The 24,627-nt window shown below is 44.9% G+C and overlaps 1 protein-coding gene across 6 annotated transcripts in view; it reads left to right on the top strand.

The window, feature by feature from the left end:
* The window catches only part of ZCCHC2 (zinc finger CCHC-type containing 2), a 61,519-nt gene that overhangs the window by 21,708 nt on the left and 15,184 nt on the right, over positions 1 to 24,627 (top strand). For 5 of the 6 annotated variants that reach the window (XR_004278182.1, XR_004278181.1, XR_004278180.1 and 2 more), the window contains exons 5-12: positions 3,750 to 3,862; positions 12,931 to 13,025; positions 15,268 to 15,351; positions 17,013 to 17,070; positions 19,299 to 19,434; positions 20,153 to 20,233; positions 20,506 to 20,570; positions 21,150 to 21,244. Coding sequence is in view for 3 of the 6 variants with exons in the window: in XM_032311109.1 (XP_032167000.1) it covers positions 3,750 to 3,862; positions 12,931 to 13,025; positions 15,268 to 15,351; positions 17,013 to 17,070; positions 19,299 to 19,434; positions 20,153 to 20,233; positions 20,506 to 20,570; positions 21,150 to 21,244 (727 nt within the window). In the remaining 3 variants the exon portion in view is untranslated. The remainder of the gene's footprint in view (positions 1 to 3,749; positions 3,863 to 12,930; positions 13,026 to 15,267; positions 15,352 to 17,012; positions 17,071 to 19,298; positions 19,435 to 20,152; positions 20,234 to 20,505; positions 20,571 to 21,149; positions 21,245 to 24,627) is intronic. The other variant, XM_032311110.1, reaches the window with a different exon arrangement.

Here is a 24,627-nt window from a genome sequence, read left to right as displayed (position 1 = left end):
TCCATTGACCTGCAGAGGTAAAAGGTATCTCAGGTCATTTTGGTCAAACTCTTGCCCGTTTCTTTAAATTCTATTTTATTGAAGTGTGTATGAGTCGAGCTAAATATTAAAAGGAGGAAATGGGCTTAAATGGTTAACCAGTACCTTCCTATTTCTCAATAAGCAAATATACTTTAAAATATTTTTCTAATAAGGAGATAGAAAGTCCAGAAGCCAGGGAACATTCCCAACTCCATTACTAACTTTTGGGTGAAGGTGGGATGTAGTTATTGAACCTGTAACATGGGAAACTTTCAGCACCATGCTGGTTTCTAAGTTGTCTGCTTGTCACTGTAAAGGTAGTCTTTCAGATCACGTGGTGGGTCTCCGTTCTGAAAGCTGGAAGTCACTGTGTCGCCAGGTGGCAGAACTAAGAGCCGCCTGGTAGGTGCTGGCTCTGTGGGCGACATGGTTCCGTGGGCTTTCACAGTGTTTGTCCACTAACACCCAGGGACAACTTGAATGTCTTCCTTCAGCTTATTTTAAAGTGCGCTTTCCTGGTTAAGGGCTGAGAGCGCCTTCTGCCACTTGAAGATGGTGACCTAACTGCGGGGCGGGGAGGGGTCATTCATTTCAGTTGGTGAAGGTCCCACATGGAAGGACGGGGCGCAGGAGCGCTGTTGTGCAGAGAAGAGGGCCCTCGGCTCCCCAGGAATACTAGCTCCTGGCTAACGGTCTGCCTGTTGAATAAGCTGGGAAGGGCTGGCCTGCACCACCGCCACACCTGTGCTTTTAAAATCTCTCCCATTTATATCTGACTTCTCTGTCTCAGTAGAATAAATCTATCCAAGTTGAAGGGCAAGTAGTCATGAACCGGTGTCCTACGGGTCAGAAAGCAACGTGCTTTGTTTCTTTTTCTTGGGTTGCCCTTTCCATGGTGGAGTCTAACGCTGGAGGGTAGGTTGCAGGGAGATGGAGCTGAGGCTGAAATGTCTTGCAGTGTGGAGTTGGCACGGTGGGGGTCCAGGGCTGCCACGTGTCAAGGCCAGTTCCCTGAGGCGTTATGGAATCGGGGTGCTACCCATCTGTCCCGTGTGCTGCCAAGAGACTTCAATGGAGAGCATGTGACTGAACTCCAGCCTCGGGCCTGGCATGGGGCAGAGTCTCTTCTCTTGGGTTTCCCTAAGCTTCAGCTCATTCATTCTTCGTCCTGACAGATTTTTTTTTTGCAATTGTCCAATTTTTCTAAAAGCTTAAGTGCTTGAAGAAAATACCGCCCCCTCTAACTAAGTCACTCTTCAGAATCATGGTAGTTAATGATACCTCTAGTTAGTCAACTTTTGAATATAGAATTTTTCTAAAGTGGGACAGATGCCTTATCATTACATGAAATAATTGGCAACGTTGCATGCTTCTGGAAACTAATTGCCTCTTCTCAAACATCCTTTCAAGTTTACCATTTATCTTAACTCCTTTTTACCTTTTAAAATTGTCTATGAAAGTTACGAGTCAAAGTGTCCTTTTGACAGCCTGTGCATACTAACAACCTTTAACCTTTGTAGATGCTGTTTAACTGCACTTACTGTTTGCTATAATGTGGAAGAGGGAGTCTGAGGTCAGCGCTTTCAGCCCTTTTTTCCCACGTAAATGGCAGCCTCTGTCCTCGCACCCAGGCCCTCTTCCCCTGCTGCTCTGAAGCTGCGTCTGACAGCTGTCTGCATCTCACTGCGAGGCTGGAAGCTCCACGCAGGCAGGCTTCGCGGCTTCCTACACGGCTCTACCCACGGAGCCTATGGCAGGGCCAAGGACAGGGTTGGGGTTTGACTCTTTGTTGATTGAACGAATGAGGGGTGACTGAGAAGAGTTACGGAAACTGAATGAGAACGGTGGCTCTCCATTAGGCCTCAGTGTTTTGAATTTTTTTTTCTTAAGATTTTATTTGAGAGAGAGGCAGGGATGGTGACAGAGCATGTACAGGGAGGAGAGGGAGACACACAGACTCCCCGCTGAACGGGGAGCCTGATGCGGGGCTTGATCCCAGAACCCCAAGATCATGACCTGAACTGAAGGCAGTCGCTTAACTGACGGAGTCATCCAGGCGCCCCAGGCCTCAAGGTTTTTAAAATGAAGCTTGTGCTAGCGAGGAGAAATGCTTCCCAAACTCTCTATGCTGGTGCGAGGCTGAGCTGGGGCCGGGGGGTGGGGACTGGGCCTGGAACGCAGACCGAGAGGTGAGGAAATTCAAAAGTGACTAGAATAGAAGAGACATGATTTAAAGCTGTATTTTTAGCAAATGTGCCTTCCTCTAGGACTAGAAATAGTCCTTGGAAATTGAAGATAAAAACCACTTGAAAATAAAGCATTTCGCAAATACTGATGACTGCACATCCGTGCTCTGGCCCATCACGTGCGCCGTCGGTGACCAGGCGGAGACGTGTGTGCTTGTGCCTTCCGGCGCTGCAAGGGCCAGCAGTGATTCTGCGGTGGGAACAGACTGCACCGAGGCTGGTTCGCCTTGGCTGTGTACAGAAACTACGGAAATACATGCATAAAATGGGTACTACAGCATCTGTATTAAAATAATATAAATACTGAAATAGTCCTTTCTCTGGAAAATGTGTAGATTCGGGAGCTGTTTCTTCCCGATAGTGACCTGAGGCCTGGCTCTGCGCAGCGGGTGTGAGGGGGCCGGCAGGGCCTCCCGCCGTGCCCCGAGGTCAGAGAACCAGAACCATTCTGACAAAACATCTTGATTCCATAGTCTCACTGCCTAGAATTAGTGATGCTTTATGCTGTCTTTGTGAAGTTTTCTGTTCCTGAATTGTTGACTCAGAACGCGGATTTGTTGAGAGCAGCGTGTGAGCTGACAGTTTGTCACATTGTTCTCTTCCCACAGCTCCTCGGGGACTGTGTTAACGCTTCTGCTCCTCGTTTTAGTGAAAAGTGCCAGGAATTCAGGAGTTCGTTGTAAAGACTCATTATCAGAGGTTAAGTTTAAAACTTGAAATTCTTGAAAGACTTGGGAAGTTAGTTTTATAAATGATTGCTTCATTAGGAATTTTTTAAAAGTGAGCTACTTAATAAACAAAATGACTTAAAATCTTGTTTTTAAATAAAACCTTTCTTGGCCAAGTCATGATTTTCTGTGTGTGTGGCTGCTGGTACATCGCTGTGCGGGTACCACCGGCACGTGGCGGAGAGGGTTACTCACCCTTCAGTTAGTGCGTGAGCAAGACAGAGAGTTTTCGCCCCCCGCCTCACGCTCAGTTCTTTATGTGGTGCGTCGGCCTGTCAGTCTGGCATTGCCTGAGATTCAGATGCGGAGCAGGAGGCGCGAGGGTGGGAACTGTAAAGGCAGGGATAACACTTCCAGAATCCTGCTTGAGGATTAAAATAATCGTGGCCCCGCTAGGCAAAATGTAGTTCCATGTCACTGAAGCGCTTCCGTGCGGATGGTCACTTCCATGTGGCACGTGGCACCTAGAACGTGAGCGGTTTGCGGGCGTGTCCCAGGAGCGCGCTGAAGGCTGCCGGGTTGTTCTGCCCTGTGCCAGAGCCCTGAGGTGTGCCCAGAAGGCAGAAGACCGTTTCCTAGTAGAAAAATCAATGCTGCTTCAGTACGGGGCCTGTGTCCTGAAGATTTGGAGAAGGAACTGTTTTGGGATGATGACTGAGCAAGAGACATTTATCTTCCTTTCATGCCTCTGGTTTGTAACCTACTTAGTGTTAAGTGAAAGCTTAACATTGGCCTTGCTGTTTTTCTTTTCTAGCTCCCAAAGGAAGTGTCTTCAGAGACTTTTGACAAGACCATCTTAAGAGCCCTGAATCAGGGTTCATTGAAAAGGGAAGAACGGCGACATCCTGACCTAGAGCCCATCCTAAGGTAACAGTTCACTGGCGCGGTCACAGCGGTGTCACCGATGAGATGGTAGGCATCGGGGGTCTTAGAATGGAGTTCAAGGGAGATCACTTTCTGTGGTCCTTCTTAAAATGGACTTTTTATCTGTGTGTTATTTGGGTCTAGGCTTACACTAGGAAACATCAAACTAATTACTTTGATCACTGGACTCCTCAACTCTCCGATATAAATAATTGCTTCTAAAATATACCAATATACAGTGACCCTCTTGTTTTCTCCATAAAATATTTATTAAAAGAGCTCCTTGTCCAAGAGCTCAACTTTAGAGATGTTTTCTATTTTAAGTTGTCAAGTAAGATTAGGCTAATGGGTTGGAAAGTAAAAGAAATTAACGCTCTGAAGACCAGCTCTTCTGTAGGGTGGGGAAGTTACAGTGGCGACGGCTGGGACATGGCGGGTCAGGCACAGCACTGGGGTCAGCTCCCGGAGCGTGCTGCAGGCAAGTGGGGTAATGGTGGCCCAGGGGCTCTGTGTGGGCAGGATGGGTGTGGATGTGGGTAAACATGCTTATTTCGTGATGGGAAGTGGAGGGATCTCTTGCCTATTGGCTTCTATTTTTTCCTAAAGTAAGAATCTGCTTAAGAATGGCTACCCTGAGGGTGGGGACCGGAAGTTGGAGAGCAGAAGGGATGTCCAGGACTTGTGTGGGGACGTGCACAATCTGATGCAGGAAACCTCGTCGACTGGCCAGGGCCTGGAGCCCATTTGAGATGGAATATCAGTAAATTCTAGTGGTCTCGGGCTGTCGTGCTCTGTGGATTTTTAAAAACATCTTTCCAGCATTTCAGGTTCAAGTGCTAGGAAAGCAGATGGTTGGATAAGGACTTTTTTGCCATGTGATGAAGGGACACCAGGGCAGAGGAGTTTAGGGAAGCACATGCAGTGTTTAAAAACAGACCGCTTCCCAGTGTGAGGATAGGGGAGCCGGACAGGAGCGTGAACCGCAGTTGAAGAACCCAGCGCCGTGGGAGTAAGCGGTAATGAAGCCGGTCAGAGCCTGAAATGCCTGAATTAGGGAACTCCGAGGCGGACCGGTGGCTGTGACTCTGAGAGGTTTGGGGTGTGGTTTCCGTGATTGTTAAATTGCTGCAACTCCCCCTTCTGTGAGGGTTTCCCTTTAGGAGAGAGAAATGAGGGCAGTCATGGCCGAGGAAACAATGCCGTTTTCTTGGCGACTTGTAGGGATTAATAAGTAAACTAAAGAAAAGCAGAGTTGAAACATACGGGCTAGATTCTGGGCTTGAGGGGGGCATCCCGCCCACCGTCCGATCCCGAGCTGGCCCCGTTTTGTGGAGTCGCCTTGCCCAGCCTTGCCGAGGCCGGGAGTGGGCAGAGGGGTTGTTGCTCAGTGCCTGGCGCTCCCCCTGTGCCGGGGAGCCAGCACTCTCAGGATGGGGCGGGCTGGGAAGAAGGGAGGATGTTCGCTCCCCGAGGGAGAGAAGCAGAAATCTGGGAAGGAGAGGGGTGTGTTGTGTGTTCATTGAATGACACGATCCAGGGTCGAGCAGAGGCAGACACAGACGGAGGAAAACACTGGGGAAGAGGCAGCAAGGCTAAGAGCCCAGAGTGTTGGCTGATCACCCGTGTGGGCTTGGAAAGTTCTAGACTCCTCAGAGGACCAGGAATGGGGGAGACAGCGAGGCAGGGGCTAAGCCGAGTAGGACTGCGGGAGAGTGACTACGACAGAGGGCACAGTGTCTGGAAGGCAGCTGCAGGGGAGTCCCCCCACCTTCGCAGCCCTCGTGATAGGGCAGGGGAGCACCCCCACCCGGACGGGCTCACAGGCTTCTAGTCCAAGCAGGGAGGTGCGCAGCTGTTCATTGAAGACCTGGCTCTCTGGGGTGGCTCAGCACGCCCAGCGGGAGGGCTCAGAGACAGCCGGGGAGCAAGTGGTCACCGAGCATTCCGGGGATGATGGTGAGGGAGAGGTGGTCAAATTCCAGGGTCCCCTGTGCTTCTCAAAAGTCAGGGAGCTCCTGCATCCCTGGGGATCTCATAAAGGCGCAGATTCTTAGCCCACAGTGCAGGAATGGGCTTGGTCCTGCGATGTACTGGGCTGTGGAGTGCTCCTGGTCTGCGAGGCACACGCTGAGCACCCGGCCGTAGGGGGTGGGGACACTCAGACCGCTGCCTCCAAGGTGACTCAGGAGGGAGCTTCTCCAGCTGTGACCCTGGGGGGCGGAAGGCAGTCTGGAGCATGAACCTGGCCGGTGGCCTGGGAGGAGATAGAGAGGAGGCCAGCTGGCAGGCTCTGGGGTGTGGAGAGCGGCGGAGTGTGCATCTTTAGGACGTCTCCAGGAGGAAGTCCTCTTTCACCCTGTCACCCAGTACATCGCAGGACCAAGCCCATTCCTGCACTGTGGGCTAAGAATCTGCGCCTTTATGAGAGCCACTGAGCCACCCAGGTGCCCTAAATTTTAAATATTTTTAATTTAGTTTTTTTTTTTTTAAACATAAATTTCTTTTGGGTGGGGAGGGGCAGAGGGAGAGGGAGGGAGAGAAATCTTTAGCAGGCTTGAGATCATGACCTGAGCCAAAGTCAAGTTGGATACTTAGCTAAGTGAGCCACCTTGGTACCCCTAAATTTAGTTTAGTTTGTTTTTATTTTTTAAAGATTTTATTTATTTATTTGACAGAGAGATCACAAGTAGGCAGAAAGACAGAGAGAGAGGGGAAAGCAGGCTCCCCGCCAAGCAGAGAGCCTGACCTGGGGCTTGATCCCAGGACCCCAAGATCATGACCCAAGCCAAGGGCAGAGGCTTAACCCACTGAGCCACCCAGGTGCCCCCCTAAATTTAGTTTTAATTAAAGTATAGTCATCATACAACATTGTGTTAGTTTCAGGTATGTAACACAGCAGTCTGACAATTATGTATATAATAGGATAACAGGACAACATGAGTGGTCCCCATCTGTCACTACACAAAGTTATAGTATCATTGACTATAGTTCCATGACTTACTTATTCTGTAACTGGAAGTTTGTACCTCTTAATTTAATTTTTGTACCTCTTAATTTAATTTTGTACCTCTTAATTTAATTTTGTACCTCTTAATTTAATTTTCGGTATTGGAGTATGTTTCTATTGTTTTGTTCATTTTTTAGATTCTACATATAAGTGAAATCATATGGTGTTTGTCTCTCTCTTTCTGGCTTATTTCGCTTAATGTAATACCCTCTAGGTCCATCTATGTTGTCCCAAATGGCAAGATTTCATTTTTTTTTTAGTGGCTGAGTAGTATTCCATGGTGTGTACCACATTTTCTTCACTTGATCTTAGCCCGAAGCCAAGAATTGATCCATTCACCTGTTGATGGGCACGTGGGTTGCTTTCGCGTCTTGGCTGTTGTGAGTAAGGCTGCGCTCAGTACAGCAGTGCGTATGGCTCTGCTGATTCGCATTTTCCTGTTCTTTGCGTAAATATTTAGAGGTGGTATTCCTGGATTGTGCAGTACTTCTATTTTTAATACTTTGAGGCCCCTCCGTGCTGTTCTCATGGTGGCTGTACCGTTCACATCCCCAGCAGCAACGCACAAGATTCCCTTTTCTCCACATCCTCACTGACACTTGTTATTTCTTATATTTTTGATACTAGCTATTCTGACTGGCGTAGGCTGATGTTGTGGGATTTCTAGTAATTTATCATACAGGAGTAGTCCCACTGTCATGCAAAGATTGAGTGCTGTAACTTTTGACTAGAAAAGACTAGAAATAGCTAGATGTTGATGGAGACTTGGTTAACTCACAGGATGAGTCATTTTAATGTCATGGGACATTCATTGGAATGCTCTGTGGCCTTACTGCAGAAGAACAACAGAGAGCAGAAGGTGCCTTCCGGAGTGCTGGGGGAGAGCCAGGCAAGAACAGTTACTAGAATGTCACCATTTTAAAGGATATGTATGTGTTTGTGTGCAAAGAATATTTCTGAAAAACACAGTAGTAAAGATGCATGTGTCCAGGGAAGAAGAGGGGCTCTGGGAGTAGGAATGAGACCGGCTGTTCACTTGGTAGCTTCTGAATTTGGGCCATATATGTTCTTTACTTACTTCGAAAGGCTTGAAGCTATCCCTCTCTTGAAACACGATCAATTTACTTTTTGTGGGTGGGATAGTTTCTGTTATTTTTATTGTTTGTTTTGGATTTATTTTGTTTCACCAAGTGAGACCAGGATCGAAATCTATTTTTCTTTCCAAACAATGAATTGATTCTTTCCTATAGTACTGATTTCCCATGTTTCTAGGTAGATAACATGTTCCTGGATTTTTCCTCTCAACAATCTTAATTTTGTTCCAGGATCACTTTTTAATTATTAGAAAACCCTTAGAGTTTATTAGTAGCTGATCGATCTGGTTTTTGTGCTGCTGGTGCTGTTTCTGAAATACTCGTCCGTGTTCTCAGGCATCTGTTATTCAGCTTAAGTATTAGAACTTGATGCATATGACCTCTAGGAGATGCGCTAAGCAGTGGTTCAAGCCGTAGTAATCCCAGTGCCTGCGCTCTTCAGAGGGCTGTCCTTTTTAACAGTCCTCATCGAGTCCCTCCCTGTCCCGAACACATACGTCCTCAAGCCACTCAGAGCAAGGCCGGAGGCAGCAGCGCTTTCGGAGGACGCACCTTAAGGGACTAGAAAAGGGGCCCTAAGTGGAATGAGGTGTCATTCAGTCACAGGGATGGTGCTGGGAGGCCTGGCACGGTGGGAGAGGTGGCCGGCAGGCGCTCGAGCTCCGCTGGTGTCAGGAGGGCACCTGCACAGGAGGTGGGAGGGAGCAGGAGTGGGAATAGATGCCTACGGGGTTGACCTGATGGAAGTATGTTAAGAACCGTGAGGCGCAGGTGTCTTTCTGTTGGGGAACGGGGTTACAGTACGGGAAGGAAGACCGCCAGAATGCACCCTGGAGCATCTGATTGGCATCGAAGATAGGGACGCGACTTTGGGTATATATACGGAAATAAATACGGCTGTGTGCGTACACCTGTGTTCCCTGGCCTTGTTCTTTGAGAAGGTCTGGAAGCAGCCACAGCCAGTTGCCATGGGAATGCCTGGTGCCCAGAGCTTGACTTGTAGCCATTCCGCTCTGCACGGAACTAGAGCTCCTCGGAGGAAGAAGTGATCGTAGCGCTGGCGCTGGAGCAGTGCGAGGTGGGCCTTCTGGGCCAGACGGCGTGGTAGCGCTCCGGGAGTGGAGCGGCTCAGTCACGGGGCTCCAGACACCGGCTTGAAGGGGCTCCTATGGTCCTATCTGGAGCAAATCGAACATCAAAATAAATAAAACAGTAACATCGAATAGAGGAGAAAGCCACGAGTCCTTGTTGAAATAAATAATGAGTAGCTTGAATGAGGATATTTTATAGTATCAAAGTCCTTTCCCACACAGTAATGCTTATTATTCCTAAAAGGAGGAAGGGCGGCTTTAGAGTGGTGAAGCCCAACAGGTCCCTCTCTAATCCAGGACCGGGAACTTGGTGAGTGATAGGGTGTCAGTCAGAATCACCACACAATGGGCTGTAGCAAAAAAAAAAAACAAAGCCTCAGTCCTCTAAGATTCCTGCTACGAATCTGGAATCTGGTTGCGAGGGCACATCAGACAAACCAAAGTTGTGACCATTCCATAAACCACAGGGGCTGTCCTCTTAAAACCATGAGAGCCACGGGAGGGCCGAGGAGCTTTCATGGTAGCTGGGTGCGGCATAGGACCTGAACTGGGTCTTGGTGGTAAAAAGGACACTTCGGAGTCAGTTGGAGAAACTTGATTGGGGTCTGAGGATTAGGTCTTAATTTATCATGAAGTGATAATGTCCCATTATTGATTGTGAGAGAATGTCTTTGTAGGAGATACCGATGTCTCCCCAGGGGTTAGGGTGTCCGAGATCAGCTGTTGATGGTTCAGAAAGGTATTTTTTACTGTATTTGCAACTTCTCTCTAAGTGTGAGGTTTTTTAAGAGGGGAAAAAATTTTTCCATAAGGAGCCACTTTTAGAAATTTGGTTCCTGGCTAAGATGGCAATTAAGAAGTATGTGTCTGACTCTTCCTTATTAACAGCTTTTAGGGTTCTCCTCAGTGATGATCATGGAGGCGTGTGGGTGCGTGTGTTTTAAGATCATTTTTACTATAAAGGTGTTATTTGAACTACTTGTGAAGAATGTAGAGGAAGGTGTGATGCTGAAAGTCCTGAATTGCCCTTTCTCCACATTTAGTCACTAGAAATAGCCTTCCTTACAAAAATTTTATGTAACTTTTCAGAAATTTTCTGTGCATATGCATGCCCTTGTATTTATGTATTTGTGCATATTTACTGTGCAAATGAAATTATCCTATGCACACTTTCCTGCCACTTACTCTTTATTAAATATATTGGACGTGGTAGTACATCGGTACATGTCAAAAGATTGCTGCCTTTTTATTTGCCACATAATCTATTTTTATTGGTATCATAATGAGTGTACTTAATGACCGTTCTGATTCTAAATATTCTGAGACTACAAACAGTATTACAGTGAATATCCACATATGTTTCTTAACACATTTGGATGTGTTTATCTGTGAGAGAAATTTTTAGAATTGAAATTGTTTGGCCATAAGTTATGCATTTTTAAATATGTGATGATTCCAAGTTACTTCTGAAGATTCTAAGGAGGTAGCAGCCCTTGATACTCTGGAAGTCTTGCATTTGGATCTCTGTACCTCAGCAGATGTAAGATATTCTCCATCTCTCATCTTTGCCAATCTTAGAGAGGAAAACTGTATCTTTTTTTTTTTTTTTTTTTAAGATTTTATTTATTTATTTGACGGAGAGATCACAAGTAGGCAGAGAGAGAGGAGGAAGCAGGCTCCCCGCTGAGCAGAGAGCCCGATGTGGGGCTCAATCCCAGGACCCTGAGTTTATGACCTGAGCCGAAGGCAGATGCTTAACCTTCACTGAGCCACCCAGGTGCCCCGAACACTGTATCTTATTTTAGTCTGTGTTTGAGTCAGTAGTTAGTCTCTATTTGCACTTTCCTGTGAATGGCTTTTTCAGTCCTTTCCACTTTTTATTGGTCTTACTGATTTATAAATTATTTGTTGAATTAAATAAAGGAGCCCTGTTTGTTGTTATTTCTTGACCATGTGGGCAGTTTAAATTTTTCTGAGATAGGATTTATCAATCTTTTTCTCTGACGGTTTTAGGGTTTTGTATCCTGCTTGGAAAGACTGTACTCTTCAAAAACTATATTTTTAGACTACGCCCCCCCCCCCCATATTTCCCTTAAAAAAAAATCTTTGATTTGTGTGACTGGTTTGTGGTCCCAAAACCATTAATAGGATGTGAGAAGACCTCATTCTCAGTTTGTGAATTTTGGGTTAGTATGATTATCATTCATGTCACTTAAGAAAAGGAGCGATTGTAGAGGAAGGGGCAGTTATTATACATGGGAAATAGAAAATGAGCTTATAGGAGCAGTAGAGATGGGGCTGGTACAGGACGTGGTGCGTGAGTTCAGTTCCAGATCACTGTAAATTAGGAAGAGAGAAATATGGCACTGAAATGTACCTTTGGGGTTGGGTGGTTTTTGTCCTTTCAAAATATAATCTCGTTTTTCTTATTTAATATGTTAGTTTATAGCCAGTTTGGTTTTTATAGACAGGTATGATTACCATTTTGTGGTTCTGCATTCCTGAAATCTTGACTTTAGTGTGGATGCCAGTTTCCGGCCTGTGCCTTGATCTCAGGTGCGGCTTGTCTGCGTGGCTCAGTGTTCGCAAGGTGGACCCACACGGTGGACCCGCACTCGGTTCATGGATCGGTGGGTGGTATCTAGGCTGTCTCTTGGGACTCAAGCCTGAATTAAAGGTGTGTCTGTCTGTAGGTGGACAGGCTGGTGTGTAAATGTAACCAGTAACAGGTTTCGCCACTGCTGTTGGGTTTTAATCCCCAGCTGTAGGTAATGTGTTCACACCTGGAAATTTAGATCAGCTCATTGCTCAGTTTTCCTCCCATCTCTTCATTTCCCCTGTTTGTCTTCCAATTGAATATTTATTTCCACATTTGCATACCAAGAAGCAATTCTGCCTAATGTACAAGGTAATTTTGGTCCACAGGGTCATCTCTTGGTACAGTATCTAATGACTTTATAATTAATATGAATGACAGGTCAAACACCTTGGGGAGAAATTTAAGAATTTTAAATGAGCATTTAACGTGTTCAGAAGTAATGGAAGGAGGTGTGTATGTTGAGCAGGGCGAGCAGTTTCGTGTGCTGTGTGTGTCATAACCTTGATGAGCTGGTGGTGTCATTCCCTAGGAGGGGAGGAAAGCTGAAAGGGTTAGTAACTGGCTCAGGGCAATTCAGCGTTTAAGTGGTTGGGCTGGTGTTCCGATCCGTGAGGAAACTCTCCAGGAGACGGTCCTGTAACTGTGCCCCTTGTTGCTGGGTCCCTTTGCTGAGAAGACTTCCCGCTGAAGTCTTAATTACATTAATAAAATGTGAGGAAAGCTGGTTTTCAAAGATAACGGCTCACACTCATGGTACGAAGCACAGCGGAAGGAATCATCAGTGAGTGCTGCCTTAGGACGCAGTCGTGTTCGTAACTGCCCGGACCTCCGCGTCCCACAGGTGCAGGTGCCCGGCACCCCGGCGTCCTAGGCTCTTCGGTTCAGAGGGTGGGAAGTGCCCTCGTGGGACAGGCAGGTGAGGAAACAGCACCTGGGAAGAAGCGAAGGGATTGCCGTTCTCACTCTGAGCAGAAAGGTGGCTGTTGGACCACTTGGGCAAAACATGGACATCATAATATGTATATATATTTTTTCTGCCAGAATTGCAACCGTACCACTAGATTACAGAAAATTAAAAATACACCTGTGTATTAGATTTTTGCAAATAGGTTTCTTTTGTCCACTTCCTCCTATGGGAAGTACGTTAGAAAATAATATTCTTTTCCTTAGGAAAACTGTCTGTTTTTTATACCTGCAGTAAACGGCTGTGTGCTCTGGCCTGGGCGTCCAGGCTGAGGCCGGGCCGCATGGCGCTAACACCCTCTCCTCCTTGTGCGCAGGCAGCTATTTTCCACGTCCTCCCGAGCTTTCCTGCAGAGTCGGCGGGTGCACAGCTTCTTCCAGGCCGGACCGGCCGACCCCCTGCACAGCCTCAGTAAGTGCCTCCCCTCGCCTGTCCCCAGGCCGGCGCCGGGGTCCCGTCGGGGCAGGGCGGCATTTGGTTGGGAACTTCTGTAGTTGACCGTGACGCTGCATGAAAGCTGCTGTCCCAGATCTGACCGACCCCCGGGCGGAGGCCAGCTCTGTCCCACCCGTGGGTCCCACCCCTGGGTCCCACCCCTGGGTCCTCCTGGGCTTGTCACCCTGGCGTGGGGGTCGTGGAGCTGCCATGCTGAGCGCCTGGTGTAGACCCTCTCAGCGTCTGCCTTTCCTCCTGGGTCCCCTGTTCCCATAATGACCTCCTCAGCCTCCGAGGCTGGAAACCCAGGCCTCACCCTCTTTCCCTTTCCTCTCTGTGCTGGGTCACTGGCAGGCCAGGGTGCAAGGGACGGAGCAGGTCTTCCTTTCTGCCCCTCCTCCCTGGCCTGGTGTCGGCCGTGAAGCCTTCCTTTCCTGCACGCCCTGCGCAAAGCCTCGCCCCTCTTGGGTTCTAGCTTCTCACTTCACTTTAACCTGTCCCAGGATTACAGCAGGGATCAGTGGCTTAATCCCCTTCGCACAACTTTAGAAGTTTGCTTTGAAATTGGAGCCGGGCCATGAGCCTCCTTGTACCTTACTTGCTAGTCTCTCTGGCTTGGTGTCCACCCAGTACACCTGCCATTTCCTGTCCCGGTGTCTTGGCTCGTTCTGCACCTGAACTTTTAAATGTCCTTTCTTTTGGCACAGCCTGTTAAAATCACACCCGTCTTAGGACCCAACTGAAATACCGCCTCCTGAAGATTTCCCCATTTTTTTTCCTTCTATTCCTGTGGGTCGGTGTTGGCCCTGATGTCTCATCCTTCATCACAGTTGGCCTCATGCGTCATTTCATGTCATTTTTCTCAACTGCCTGTTTAAACAAATATTTTGCCAGGAACGTGGACGTGTGCTTTAGGAGAACGTGCTGACTTCCAGCACAGCCGCTCTCGCAAGTGGCTCTTCACTTTTTTTAATCTTTTCTTCTGCTTTCAACAAAGTCATATTTTCTTGTAACCAAAGGGGAAAGAAAATGCATATTTCATCATTTTGAGGTGGAAGAAAAAGAGGTTATAAAAAGTAAGATGATTGGATATTATAACCCGGGCTAACTTGTCACAGTTTCTCTCATGGGGCACTTGTGCCTTAAATATTTTAAACAAGTAGCAAGTAGAATGAATGACTTTCAATGACAGGTTAATAAGACAAGATGAACGACCCTGTGGTTAAATTTATGTCTGAATGGTGGCCGTAGCTGTCCTTTTTTTTAAAGGAAAATCCTAATCATCATAGCATTATCTAGATTTAACAGTCGGTGCTTCTGCTTGGACTGAGTGTAAGTACTTTTAAGGAATACTCACTAACTAGCATCTATTTAATTTTAAAAAAGCATTGAAACATGCAGTTAAACTTCACATTCAGATTTTTAGCAGGCTGCCTGGGAAAACTGACCCAAGTGAGTAGTGCTTAGTTAAATAATAAAAAACTCATCATGAGAGCTCTACAGTATTTAAAGTACGCGAGCAGCGCTAAAGGTATCAGATTGCTGCGAAATGAAAATGTATTAAACATACATGTTTTGGGATTGTGGAAAATCTCATCAGGATGACCCCATTGTTTCACCAAAGAATACATTGTTGTCAAAGTTCATTGGCACTTCTTTTGAAAAGAATGACTGCTCTACCCTTTTTCTCCCTAGGATAGAGTGTAGTGTTCTATATTCTGATGATTGAGAAAACAAAATCGTTAAACTCCTAAGTGACTTCAGCTTTAAGCTCTGGAATCACACTGTATCGTAATGGAGAAGTCTTCCGGGGCTTTGACAATGTGTTGGGTGTCCAGCCCATGTTGGCCTCTGAATCACTTGTCCCTGCTCTGTGATAGAAGAATAGAAAGTGACAGTAGACGGAGTCTGGGGAGCAGTGTGACATGGCCACACAGGATCGTGTTTTATAAAAGTAGTAGTTTACAGCACACGAGAGGTTTGCAGTCCTTAGCCCCCAGTGACGTTGGGAAGCACTTACTCGTGCTGCTTCTCACCTGGCACCTGAGCCTGTTTTTATGCTCTGTCACTTGGGTTTCTTAAAGGACCCAGCTAGCAGAAATGTTCCCTTTAGCACTAACTGTCCATTCTCCCCCTCTTGGGAGAAAAGGAATCCTTCTGTGTGTTTTCTTTTGTTATAGTCTTCCTAAAGATTAATGATGCTGAATACTTCCTGCAGATAACTTACAGTCCTCTCTGAAGACTTCTAAAATCTTAGAACACTTAAAGGAAGACAGTTCGGAAGCTTCAAGTCAAGAAGAAGGTAAGTGTGGATTCACTGGAATCAATCATTCTGCCTGATACGGGCACAAGGAGAGGCAAATGGACCAGTAGAACAGTTTAAGGAGCCAAGAAACAGACATCTGGGAACTCGGAATGTGACAGGTGGCATTATAAATAAGTGAGGAAAAAATAGACTAGTCAATAAGTGATGTTGGCTGGCTTTCCGATTGAAAGAAATATTATCTCATTAGATGTATACTTATGTCAAGCCCAGAAACTGCAAGTGAATAACAAAATATATGTAACATCAACTTAATGTAATGTGTAAATTATAAAACTGAACTTTTAAATGTTAATCATCTGGGACAAGAAGGCTTTCTTGACAAAGCAGAGCATGACTGTAGCAGAGATCTTTCTCATCTAAAATAACTGAACATGTGACCCCAAAACCAGACAATTTGAAGACATTCAGAGGATATTCACAGTCGGAGAAAGACTCTATCCAGACACTACAAATACTCTTTCAAAAAATCAATGAGAACATCAGTCTGGAAATATGGGGCAAAAGATAAAGAGAGCTTATGGAAGAAATTCGAATGTCTATTAAACAGTGTTTAGCCCCACAAGCGGCCTGAAAAATGCACACTGTAAAAACAGTGAGGTATCTTTTCATGCTCATCAGATCAGCAAAGCTTTTTCGAGTGACATTACGAGGGGTATGAAGTAATGGGAACTCTGATCCGCCGCAGATGGGACATAAATTGGTACAACTCATTTGGACAGGAACTTAACACTATGCAGTGAGGTTGGAAGTAATTAATTTTATGCTACTGCCCAGTGGTTCTGCTGCTGTGAAAATTGTTGTCCATGTGCCCAGGGGACATGAAGTCTTCACAGCAGCCTTGCGTGTAATAGCAAATACCTGGGTCTGAGCAGGTCAGGGGCTGTAAGGCTTAATAAACACACGCACTGGAATGTTCCAGCTAGCTCACCCTTGGGTGGGGGGGGCGCGTTGGAGGGAATGGAGGAGGCCTTTAGTTGTTTCTGTGATATATTTTTGTTACAACATGGAGGTTAGGGATGCTGACCCCCATGCAGTTGAAGATCTGGGCAGAACTTCTGACTCCCCCACAGCTGAGCTTACAGGAAGCCTTACCGAAAGTGTTTAACACATAGTTTGTATTGTAGGTGTACTGTCTACTGTGTTCTTATAATAGAGTAGGCTAGCAAGAAGAAAATGTTCAGACAATCATATGGAAGAGCAAATAGGTTTCTAGTACTATACTTACCCAGGAGTCAGTTGAATAGACCGGGGAGCTGGGAATGTGGGCGTTTCTTATATTAAGAAATAAGTATTTTTTGAATGTTTGAGACACTTCATTTTTTTAACGGTTAAAATAAAAGTCTGAAATGGAAGGTCGCCGTTTCATAGTGGCACGTCACAGCAAACTTCCATAGTTTCAGACAAAACCAGTTTGCTCTTAGGTGGCCAGGACCGCATTTGAGAGGATATTTGAGGAAATTCAGTAGTTCAGTATGTCTTTAAAAACTGCCTCTTTAAGGAATTTTCTGTGGAAAATGCTCAGGAGTGTTCTGCACAGTCTGTCGACACTGTTACAGTCCCATAAATGAGTTGCATCATCCTTTTGGATTTTTGCAGAAGCATTTGGCATAATGAGCTGTTTTTTTCCTCTGCTCTAGACGTGTTACAGCACACCATAATCCACAAGAAACACCCCGGGAAAAGTCCCCTCGTGAAGTACGTATCTAATTTCTAAAACATAAATGTCTTTGTGCATTTTTAATTAACTGGGTCACTTTTACTTGAATGACCGACACATTTGGCTGTAGGTCTGCCATTCTACTGTTTGCTTGTTATGTGTCCCACCTTTTCTGTGTTGCCTTCTTTGTCTCTCCTTTCTGCTGTAGGGTGGCTTTTATCCTGTTTTTCTCTTGTCTTGACCTTGATTATTCTATCCCGTTCTCAGTTCTTCTGGGGGTTACTTGAGAGATAGCATTTTGCGTCTGTAACTTACCCCGGCCCGGTGTGAACTGTACTGGCACCGTTTACCCCGTGAGGACCTTTAATCACTGTCACTTCCCTTTCCTTCTTCCCCATATAAACTGTAAATGTCACGTATTGTTATTCCTGTATTTTAGAGCTTGCGAAACTCTTTTTCACTCGTGGGTCAGAATTCCAGGGTCCTTTATTCTGGCCTGCGGGTCTTAGCATCGTCTGAGATTTCCTTCTTGCTGCAGAACACCGGAGTATTTCCTGCATCCTGTCTGCCAGTGATGCGTTCACTTTGTTTTTACTTGGAAAAAGTGTTTATTTGGTCTGTATTTTTACTGGATATAGGATCTTAGGTTGGCGGTTACTTTCTGTGAGCACTTTTAAACTCAGTTTTACTGTCTTGCAGTCGAACGCCTTCGGTCCCTCACGTGGTATCCCCTCAGCCCAGCTCTGGCTCCCCTCATTGTCTCCCGTCCTGCCCAAGCTGTAAGACTGGCCACCTTCCCCCTTGGGGCACTTGCTGAGTCTGGGGACCGAGTTGTTTGAGAAACAGGCACAGTCCAGAAATGCAAGTTAATTTGTCCCTGGGGCTCAGCACTCAGCTGACTTCGGAGCTCAGCTTCCGATCCTTTGGTTAGATAATTCTGGGAGGTCTCAGCTGCTTTGAACCTCTGCTGCTTCTGTTGGCAGCCTCAGTAACAGACCCTCACGTTGGTTTTTCTTCCTTATCCGTGTACTCATCGTTCCTGCTTCCTGGGGTCACCTCCCCTGTCAACCATGCCATCCCAGGTCTGCTTTTCTCTTAATTTTTTTTTTTTAATTTTATTTATTTGACAGAGAGAGAGAGCGATCACAAGCAGGCAGAGAGAGAAAGAGGAGGAAGCAGGCTCCCTGCTGAGCAGAGAGCCCAATCTGGGCCTCGATCCCAGGACCCTGGGATCATAACCTGAGCCGAAGACAGAGGCTTAACCCACTGAGCCACCCAGGCGCCCCCCAGGTCCTGCTTTTCTAGGGGCGCTAAAGGATAGCCGGCCCTCATCGCTTCAGTCTTCTTGTTGTTCTGTGGAAGTTGGTGCACTTTTCAAACTCTGCTTGCTTTTTAAGATTTTCTCATTGTCTGGTTTTTAGCACTTCCCCTAGGACATGTTTGTAACTGTCTTTGACTGAATTCCACTTCTCAAGTCTGAATCCTGATACCTTTTGGGGTGAGAGAAGTCTAAGCCATGCTCTCTTCAGATACTGCTTCTGCCTGATTCTCTTGTTCTCTTTTCTGAGACCTGGATGACTCTGGATGATAGACTTCTCACCGTGCCCCGCGCGTCTTGTCCCCTTCTCCGTGTGTTCTGTGTTTTCTTCCTCTCGGGGCTCCGGCCTAGTTTCTTCTGACCAGAGTTCCTCCTCGCAGACTCTGTTAGTCTCTTTCCATCCATTGAGTTCTTACTTTCAGTTCCTTCTACAATTCCAGAGTTGAAATTTGGTTCTTTTTTATATTTTCCAAGATTCTTCCAAAAGGTCTCATCGTCCTGTAGTCAGTGACCTCTGAAGCACTGTTAAAAGGCCCTGCTCAGTACCTCCCTTTCCTGGATTCTTTCTGTTTCTGTTATGTTTCTTTTAGTTTTCAGTCATGTCCTCCTGTCCTTTTAACATGCCTTAGACATATGCAACTCTCAGTGATCCTCACCCTTTGGGGCTACACTCCCCTGTGGGTGGTACAGGACAGCCATAGCAGAGAGTCTGAAGACCACGTGCATTTGTTACTAATTTACTTAGAGAAAGGGATTAACTCTTAGATAGCTGTGTGATAGTCTTTTAATATAAACTATACTTTCCTCCCCCCAGAGAGGTCACTAGGCATTATGTAAAAAAATAATATACTGAAGACAGAAAGAGTCACCAGAGCTTCTTCGTGCTGTGATGTAGTAGGCTCCATTATTGAGGGTAAATTTTCATACTTCTGTGAACTTTTCTGATAGCACTATTGGTACAAGTTGTTCTCCATTGGATGGGCTCACCATGCAATATTCCGAACAGAATGGAATTGTGGATTGGAGGAAGCAGAGCTGTACCACCATTCCGCACCCGGAGCACTGTGTGGCCTTAGCTGATCAGGTATTGGACGGTTTTGTTTCTGTCCTTGCACATCGCTGCTCTAGACGAGTCGAGTCTTCTGTGCATTATTATCTCGGAGAGTGGAGTGTCAGGCGTTGAATGTAAATGTCGGATTACATGTAAATGTAACTGGAATATAAAGTCTGAACTCTTCTGAGGTCTGAAGGAATACCTTGAGATTGCCTTTATTGCTCAGAAATTTAGTACATTTTGATACAAACGCTGTCATGTTTATTCTGACTAGGGATACATTAAACGGTTTTGCCAACAAATTTTTTTGCTTTTGAAGCAATTAGTCACATGTCAATCACCATCTTCCTGCTGGTGACATGAATTTGGAAACAGACCTTCCCTCGCAGATTGTTGGGGCACTTCCCCGAGTCCTGACTGTCTTTAGGAAATGCCTGCTTTCTTAGGAGCTGGCGGAGGGAGAGTGCAGAATGCCGTACGCGTGTCCGTGAGGTGGGGTCGCGCTGACGGCAGTGGGGAGCTTACTCTGCAGATTGGGGGGGAACCATGTTCTTTCCAGAAAATAGATGGGTTAACCTGGTTTTTATTTCTGGCCAATGCTCAGATCCAAATGTTAACCTTTACTGGAATGCGTTTTTACAAACTAAAGCATTGAAGCATATTTTGAGAAATTGTATGTTATCTTAGTCCTACTTAATGGCCTATTTTCGGAGTCCATTTGATTATACCTTTTCTCTCGCTGCTTCAGTGCCTACATCTTCTCTTCTTAAAGTTGACAAAACCGTTTGGAAGTTTTAACAACGTGGACTTTAAGAGAATACTGTTGAAGGTATAGCAACTACCAGTTTCTTGACTGTGTGTTATTTTGTGGTCAGAGGAAAGAATACAGGTCCATTTTAAAAGCGAAATACAAAGTAGGTATTTTTCTTAGATTAATAATAAGTATTTATCAGAGAATGCGCAGATTTTAGTGCTTCAGGTAGGTATCTTTAGGAAGTAGGTTAGAAATCAGAATTTATTAGAATGTTTGATCTCAGAAGGATAACTCCACACTGTGGTTTATTGTTAGTCTGTTTGATTTCTTTTTATTCTTTCCATTAGCATTCAACTGAGAAACGAGGCTTATCGTCAATAAATAAGAAGAAAGGAAAGCCACAAATAGAAAAGTAGGTTCAATGTAACGTTTCCAGTAATAGAAATTGGTAAGAAAGTCAACATGGGGGGGCCTGTTTAGTTGACATCATACAGATGGTATTTTTCGACTAGTTTTCCTCCTATTTTTACTGCAGGGCTTAATTTTTTTTTTAAATTCAAAGTTATCAACAAATGCAAATGATTGAAATAAAGCTATTGCCAAATCTGCTCAGTTTGGAGAGGTTCAGAATTCTCAGATTAAAGGTGAATCTTGCATTTAGATTATAGCTTACTAAAATTTTTTTATTATAAAAAAATTGAGGGGAACTTTATTTTATTTATTTAAAAGTTTTATTTATTTATTTGTCAGAAACAGAGAGCACAAGCCCCCGGGGTGGGGGTAGTGACAGGCAGAGGGAGAAGCAGGCTCCCCACTGAGCAGAGAGCCCAAATCAGGGCTGGATCCCAGGACCTTGGGATCATGACCTGAGCTGAAGGCGCTTAACTGAGCCACACAGGAGTCCCCGAGGGGCATTTTAGTAATACTACTTAACTGTGTTCTCTAGAGAAGCTTATAAAAAATGTCGCTAACGTGTATACTTTGGGTTTAGGGAGAAAATGAAGAAAACTGACAACAGATTGAATAGTAGAATAAATGGTATTAGACTCTCTACTTCTCAACATGCCCATGGTGGTTCTGTGAAAGGTAAGGAAGTTTTTCTGTTAAATACCCATCACCTAAATGTATTTAGCATGATACCCATTATAATAGGTATTGGAGTGTTGTGTCAAATCTTGATACTGTACTTCGCACTGATTGGAATTCGCACTGATGCGAACAGCAATGTCTGAATCAATGGCGTTAATTGAGGACGTAGGATTCAGCAATGGGGGTAAATGTTTCCTTTGCCACAGTTCTACTTACCACCTCCTCCTTCCTCTGGTAGCAACCGGCCCCTCACTTGTCTGCTTCTCAAGCCAGTCACTGCTGGAAGATCTTTTCTACCCTCGTGGAAACCTGTCCTTGTTCTTGTGTAAAGTCATTTTTTGGTTTCTTGTTGACATTTTCCTGTTCTACTGGCCACCCTTCATGGGGTTTTATGGAGCTTTAGGGGAATGCAGATACTCGGATTTTTATTGTGCTAGATTTGTCTAGTTTCCATATACCTACTTTTATTTTAAGGTTTCTTCACTTTTTTTGCTTTTGTATTCATTTGAGAAATATCCTTTCTGCTGACTCAATGATAACTTTTCAAGGTCGTGTTTACTATCAATAGGAAAGATAAAAGAGAATAAAGGGCCGTAAACTGGTAGGAGAATGTTTTTTGTTCATGCGTGTACCTAAAGCATTTGTTTAGTGGACTGACTCACAAGTTAAGGGTTTTTTAGATGTAAATTTTATTCAAATAATAGCAAGCTCAGTTGTGATACAACACGAATAACCAGAATATGTATTTTTAATGGAGTTTGCTTTTAAGCCAGCTATTTATTCAGAGAGACTGAAAATTGATACAGGAAATAGAGTTACGTTTTGATCCTAAAATCATCTGGCCAACTCACTGAATTAGCCAACTGAACTGTCTTCAGGGGGAAAATGACATGGGAAAAAACCCCACGTTGTTGATGAGTTTATTGTAACACTTAGCTATCTTTGAGGTTTCCTGTGGTAGTGGCAGCTAAGAGGAGGAGGAAGAGCTAAAATAAGAGCGACGAAAGGTCTCTGTCGGTGGATGGTTGGAAATGACTTCCGGCACATCTCCCTGCCTCTGGTTTTCCTCCCTCCAGCTCATTTTCTGCACCGCCCACATGTTTGTCTCCTAGATCACTTACCACGTTGGGTCATTTCCCAGTCGAAATTTGTGCCACCCTCAGAACATTGCTCTGTTCCTTGTCTCTCACGTAATGTGGGAACTGCTGCACCCCAAAGAAGCACACCACTCTTCCCTGCTCATTAGCTTCCTCTTTGCAGAGAAGTTCTGTGGACTTTGATCTCAGCCCAGTGTAGGTTTGACTGTTGTACTCCACTAGTTTTGTGAACGTGTGGCCTCTCCGAAGCCTTATTTTTCTCATTTGTAAAACAGGAGTAAGAACCTCTTTCCCTGGATTGTAAGAATTAAATATGGCTGCACATGAAAAGCATTTCGCCACTGCTGAGCCCCTCGGTGCCCAGTAATTTAGTTCCTTTTCCCTATTCGAAGGTAATTAAGAACTTCTAAATAACATCCCAGTCTCCCAATTCCTTGGGCTCTTTATTTTCCAGTATTCTGAAAATATAACATCAGGATTTTTTTTTTTTTAATTAAGATTGACCTTATTCTGTGTTACATACACTGTATGTAAAATCTCTAAATTTGCACTAATGTCAAATGTAGCTTGAATGTTTGCCGACTCCAATTTAAAAAAAAACAAAACACAGAACCCTCTATTTATTAATGTCCCTTTGAAACATTAGGGTATAAAGAAGGAATTACCTTTAAGCATTCGGTAAACTCAAAATATATTTAAGATTTTTTTCTTTATGGAAAAATTCTGCATGTCTTAAAGTGTAGAAACTGTATTTGAGTTGAAAATACCAGATCCTCTGATGGGGAGGTTGTCTGCATCTTTAAATAACCAAGAGGAGTATTACTCATTTTTTATCTTAAAATTTAACTTCCATCTTGAGTAATAATACATTTATATAGTTCAATATTCTAAAGATACAAAAGGGAGCAAAAGAAGTTCCTTACTGCCTCCCTTCGTGTTGTGTCCTCCCCAAAAAGCAGGCATCCTATTTGTCATCTGTATTCTTTGCAGTGTATTTGCTTTTAAAACCTCCAGCTTTAAATCTGTCCACTAAAAGGCTGCTTGCTTTACTTCATCTGCGCTGTTAAGAACTTTGTCCCACTGTATCACCTGTGTTTCTTCCACCCCGTTCTTCCGTTGTGAGTTGTGGCACCAGGAAGTTTGGAGGGGCTGTGAGATAGGTGACCTCTCAGTAGTTCTTTCAAGACATGTCAGAGACTTAAACATCTCCAGCTTCCTCTCATATGGTTCTGTCATCTGACAGACCTACATACTTCTTTGGTCCACCCGAACTTCTGTTGGTTCAAACATACTAATAACCCGGATTTTTACTGTTAGACTAGAATAGGACAAGTTTTGAGGTTTTGTCTTCTTAATAGCATGCATAACCTTTTACCCTTTGAGAGAGAACAAATAAAAAAAAAGTATGCTTCTGTTCGAAAGGACAGTGGGTGGACCGTCCTTTGGCATAATTGTTTCAGCCTCCCCGTCCACGCCTCCTGACTCCAGAGGATCATGTAATTCCTGATGAGAAAAGTTCGAGACTCTGTGCCTTCTGGATCCTCGAAGAGAGGATTATGTTTAGTTAGATTAATGTGTATAGCTCCTAAAAAACTGCAAATGATTATGTTTGACAGTTTGGTGATGAGAGTATTTACTAGCTATGTAATCTAGAGTGAATCATTCTATAAATTGGCATTTGGAGAAATAGCCGCTCTTTTTTTTTTTTTTTAAACCCATTCCAGAACTTCGGCTTTGAAGTTTCAAAGACTCCACTGGGGTTTCACTGTCTGAGTTTTAGTGAGCAAATCTCAGCTCATCCTACTCCAGGGGCTCTCTTTTAGCGTACATTTCTGGTGTGAGAACTGTCCTTGGATCTTTGAGTCCCTCAGTAGAATTGTTCATTTTGTTCATTTTGCTGCTTGAGATATTTATATGCGTGATTTGCACACACGCCACAGTGATCAGTCCAGTTTGGTGCCGGGCTGTTTGGCCGCCATGGCGCATTAGATGGTCTTCTGATCGCCATTAGTGTTGGCTCGCATCCCTTTCCTTAGTCATGTTATGGCTGGTAATGCAGAACCTATTACCATGCATAAGTACCCTCCAGCTTACTTTTCTGTAAAACTAATACTTGCCCAAGTGACTCCTCTGCCACTCTTAGAGGCTCATGAGATTTTGTGCCGTTTTCCTTTGGCAGTTTGGCCTTTTATTACCCAAAGGGAATTGCAGCATCTGCATTCTTAATGACTTTATTCTCTAGTATTTCCTTACCATTGGAGTGGGTGGGCTAGGCTAGGTCAT

Source organism: Mustela erminea, chromosome 13, assembly GCF_009829155.1.
Source record: "Mustela erminea isolate mMusErm1 chromosome 13, mMusErm1.Pri, whole genome shotgun sequence".
NCBI classification, from domain to species: domain Eukaryota; kingdom Metazoa; phylum Chordata; class Mammalia; order Carnivora; family Mustelidae; genus Mustela; species Mustela erminea.
The sequence above is the reverse complement of the archived record's forward strand: the minus strand, read 5'-3'. Positions and strand labels throughout refer to the sequence as shown.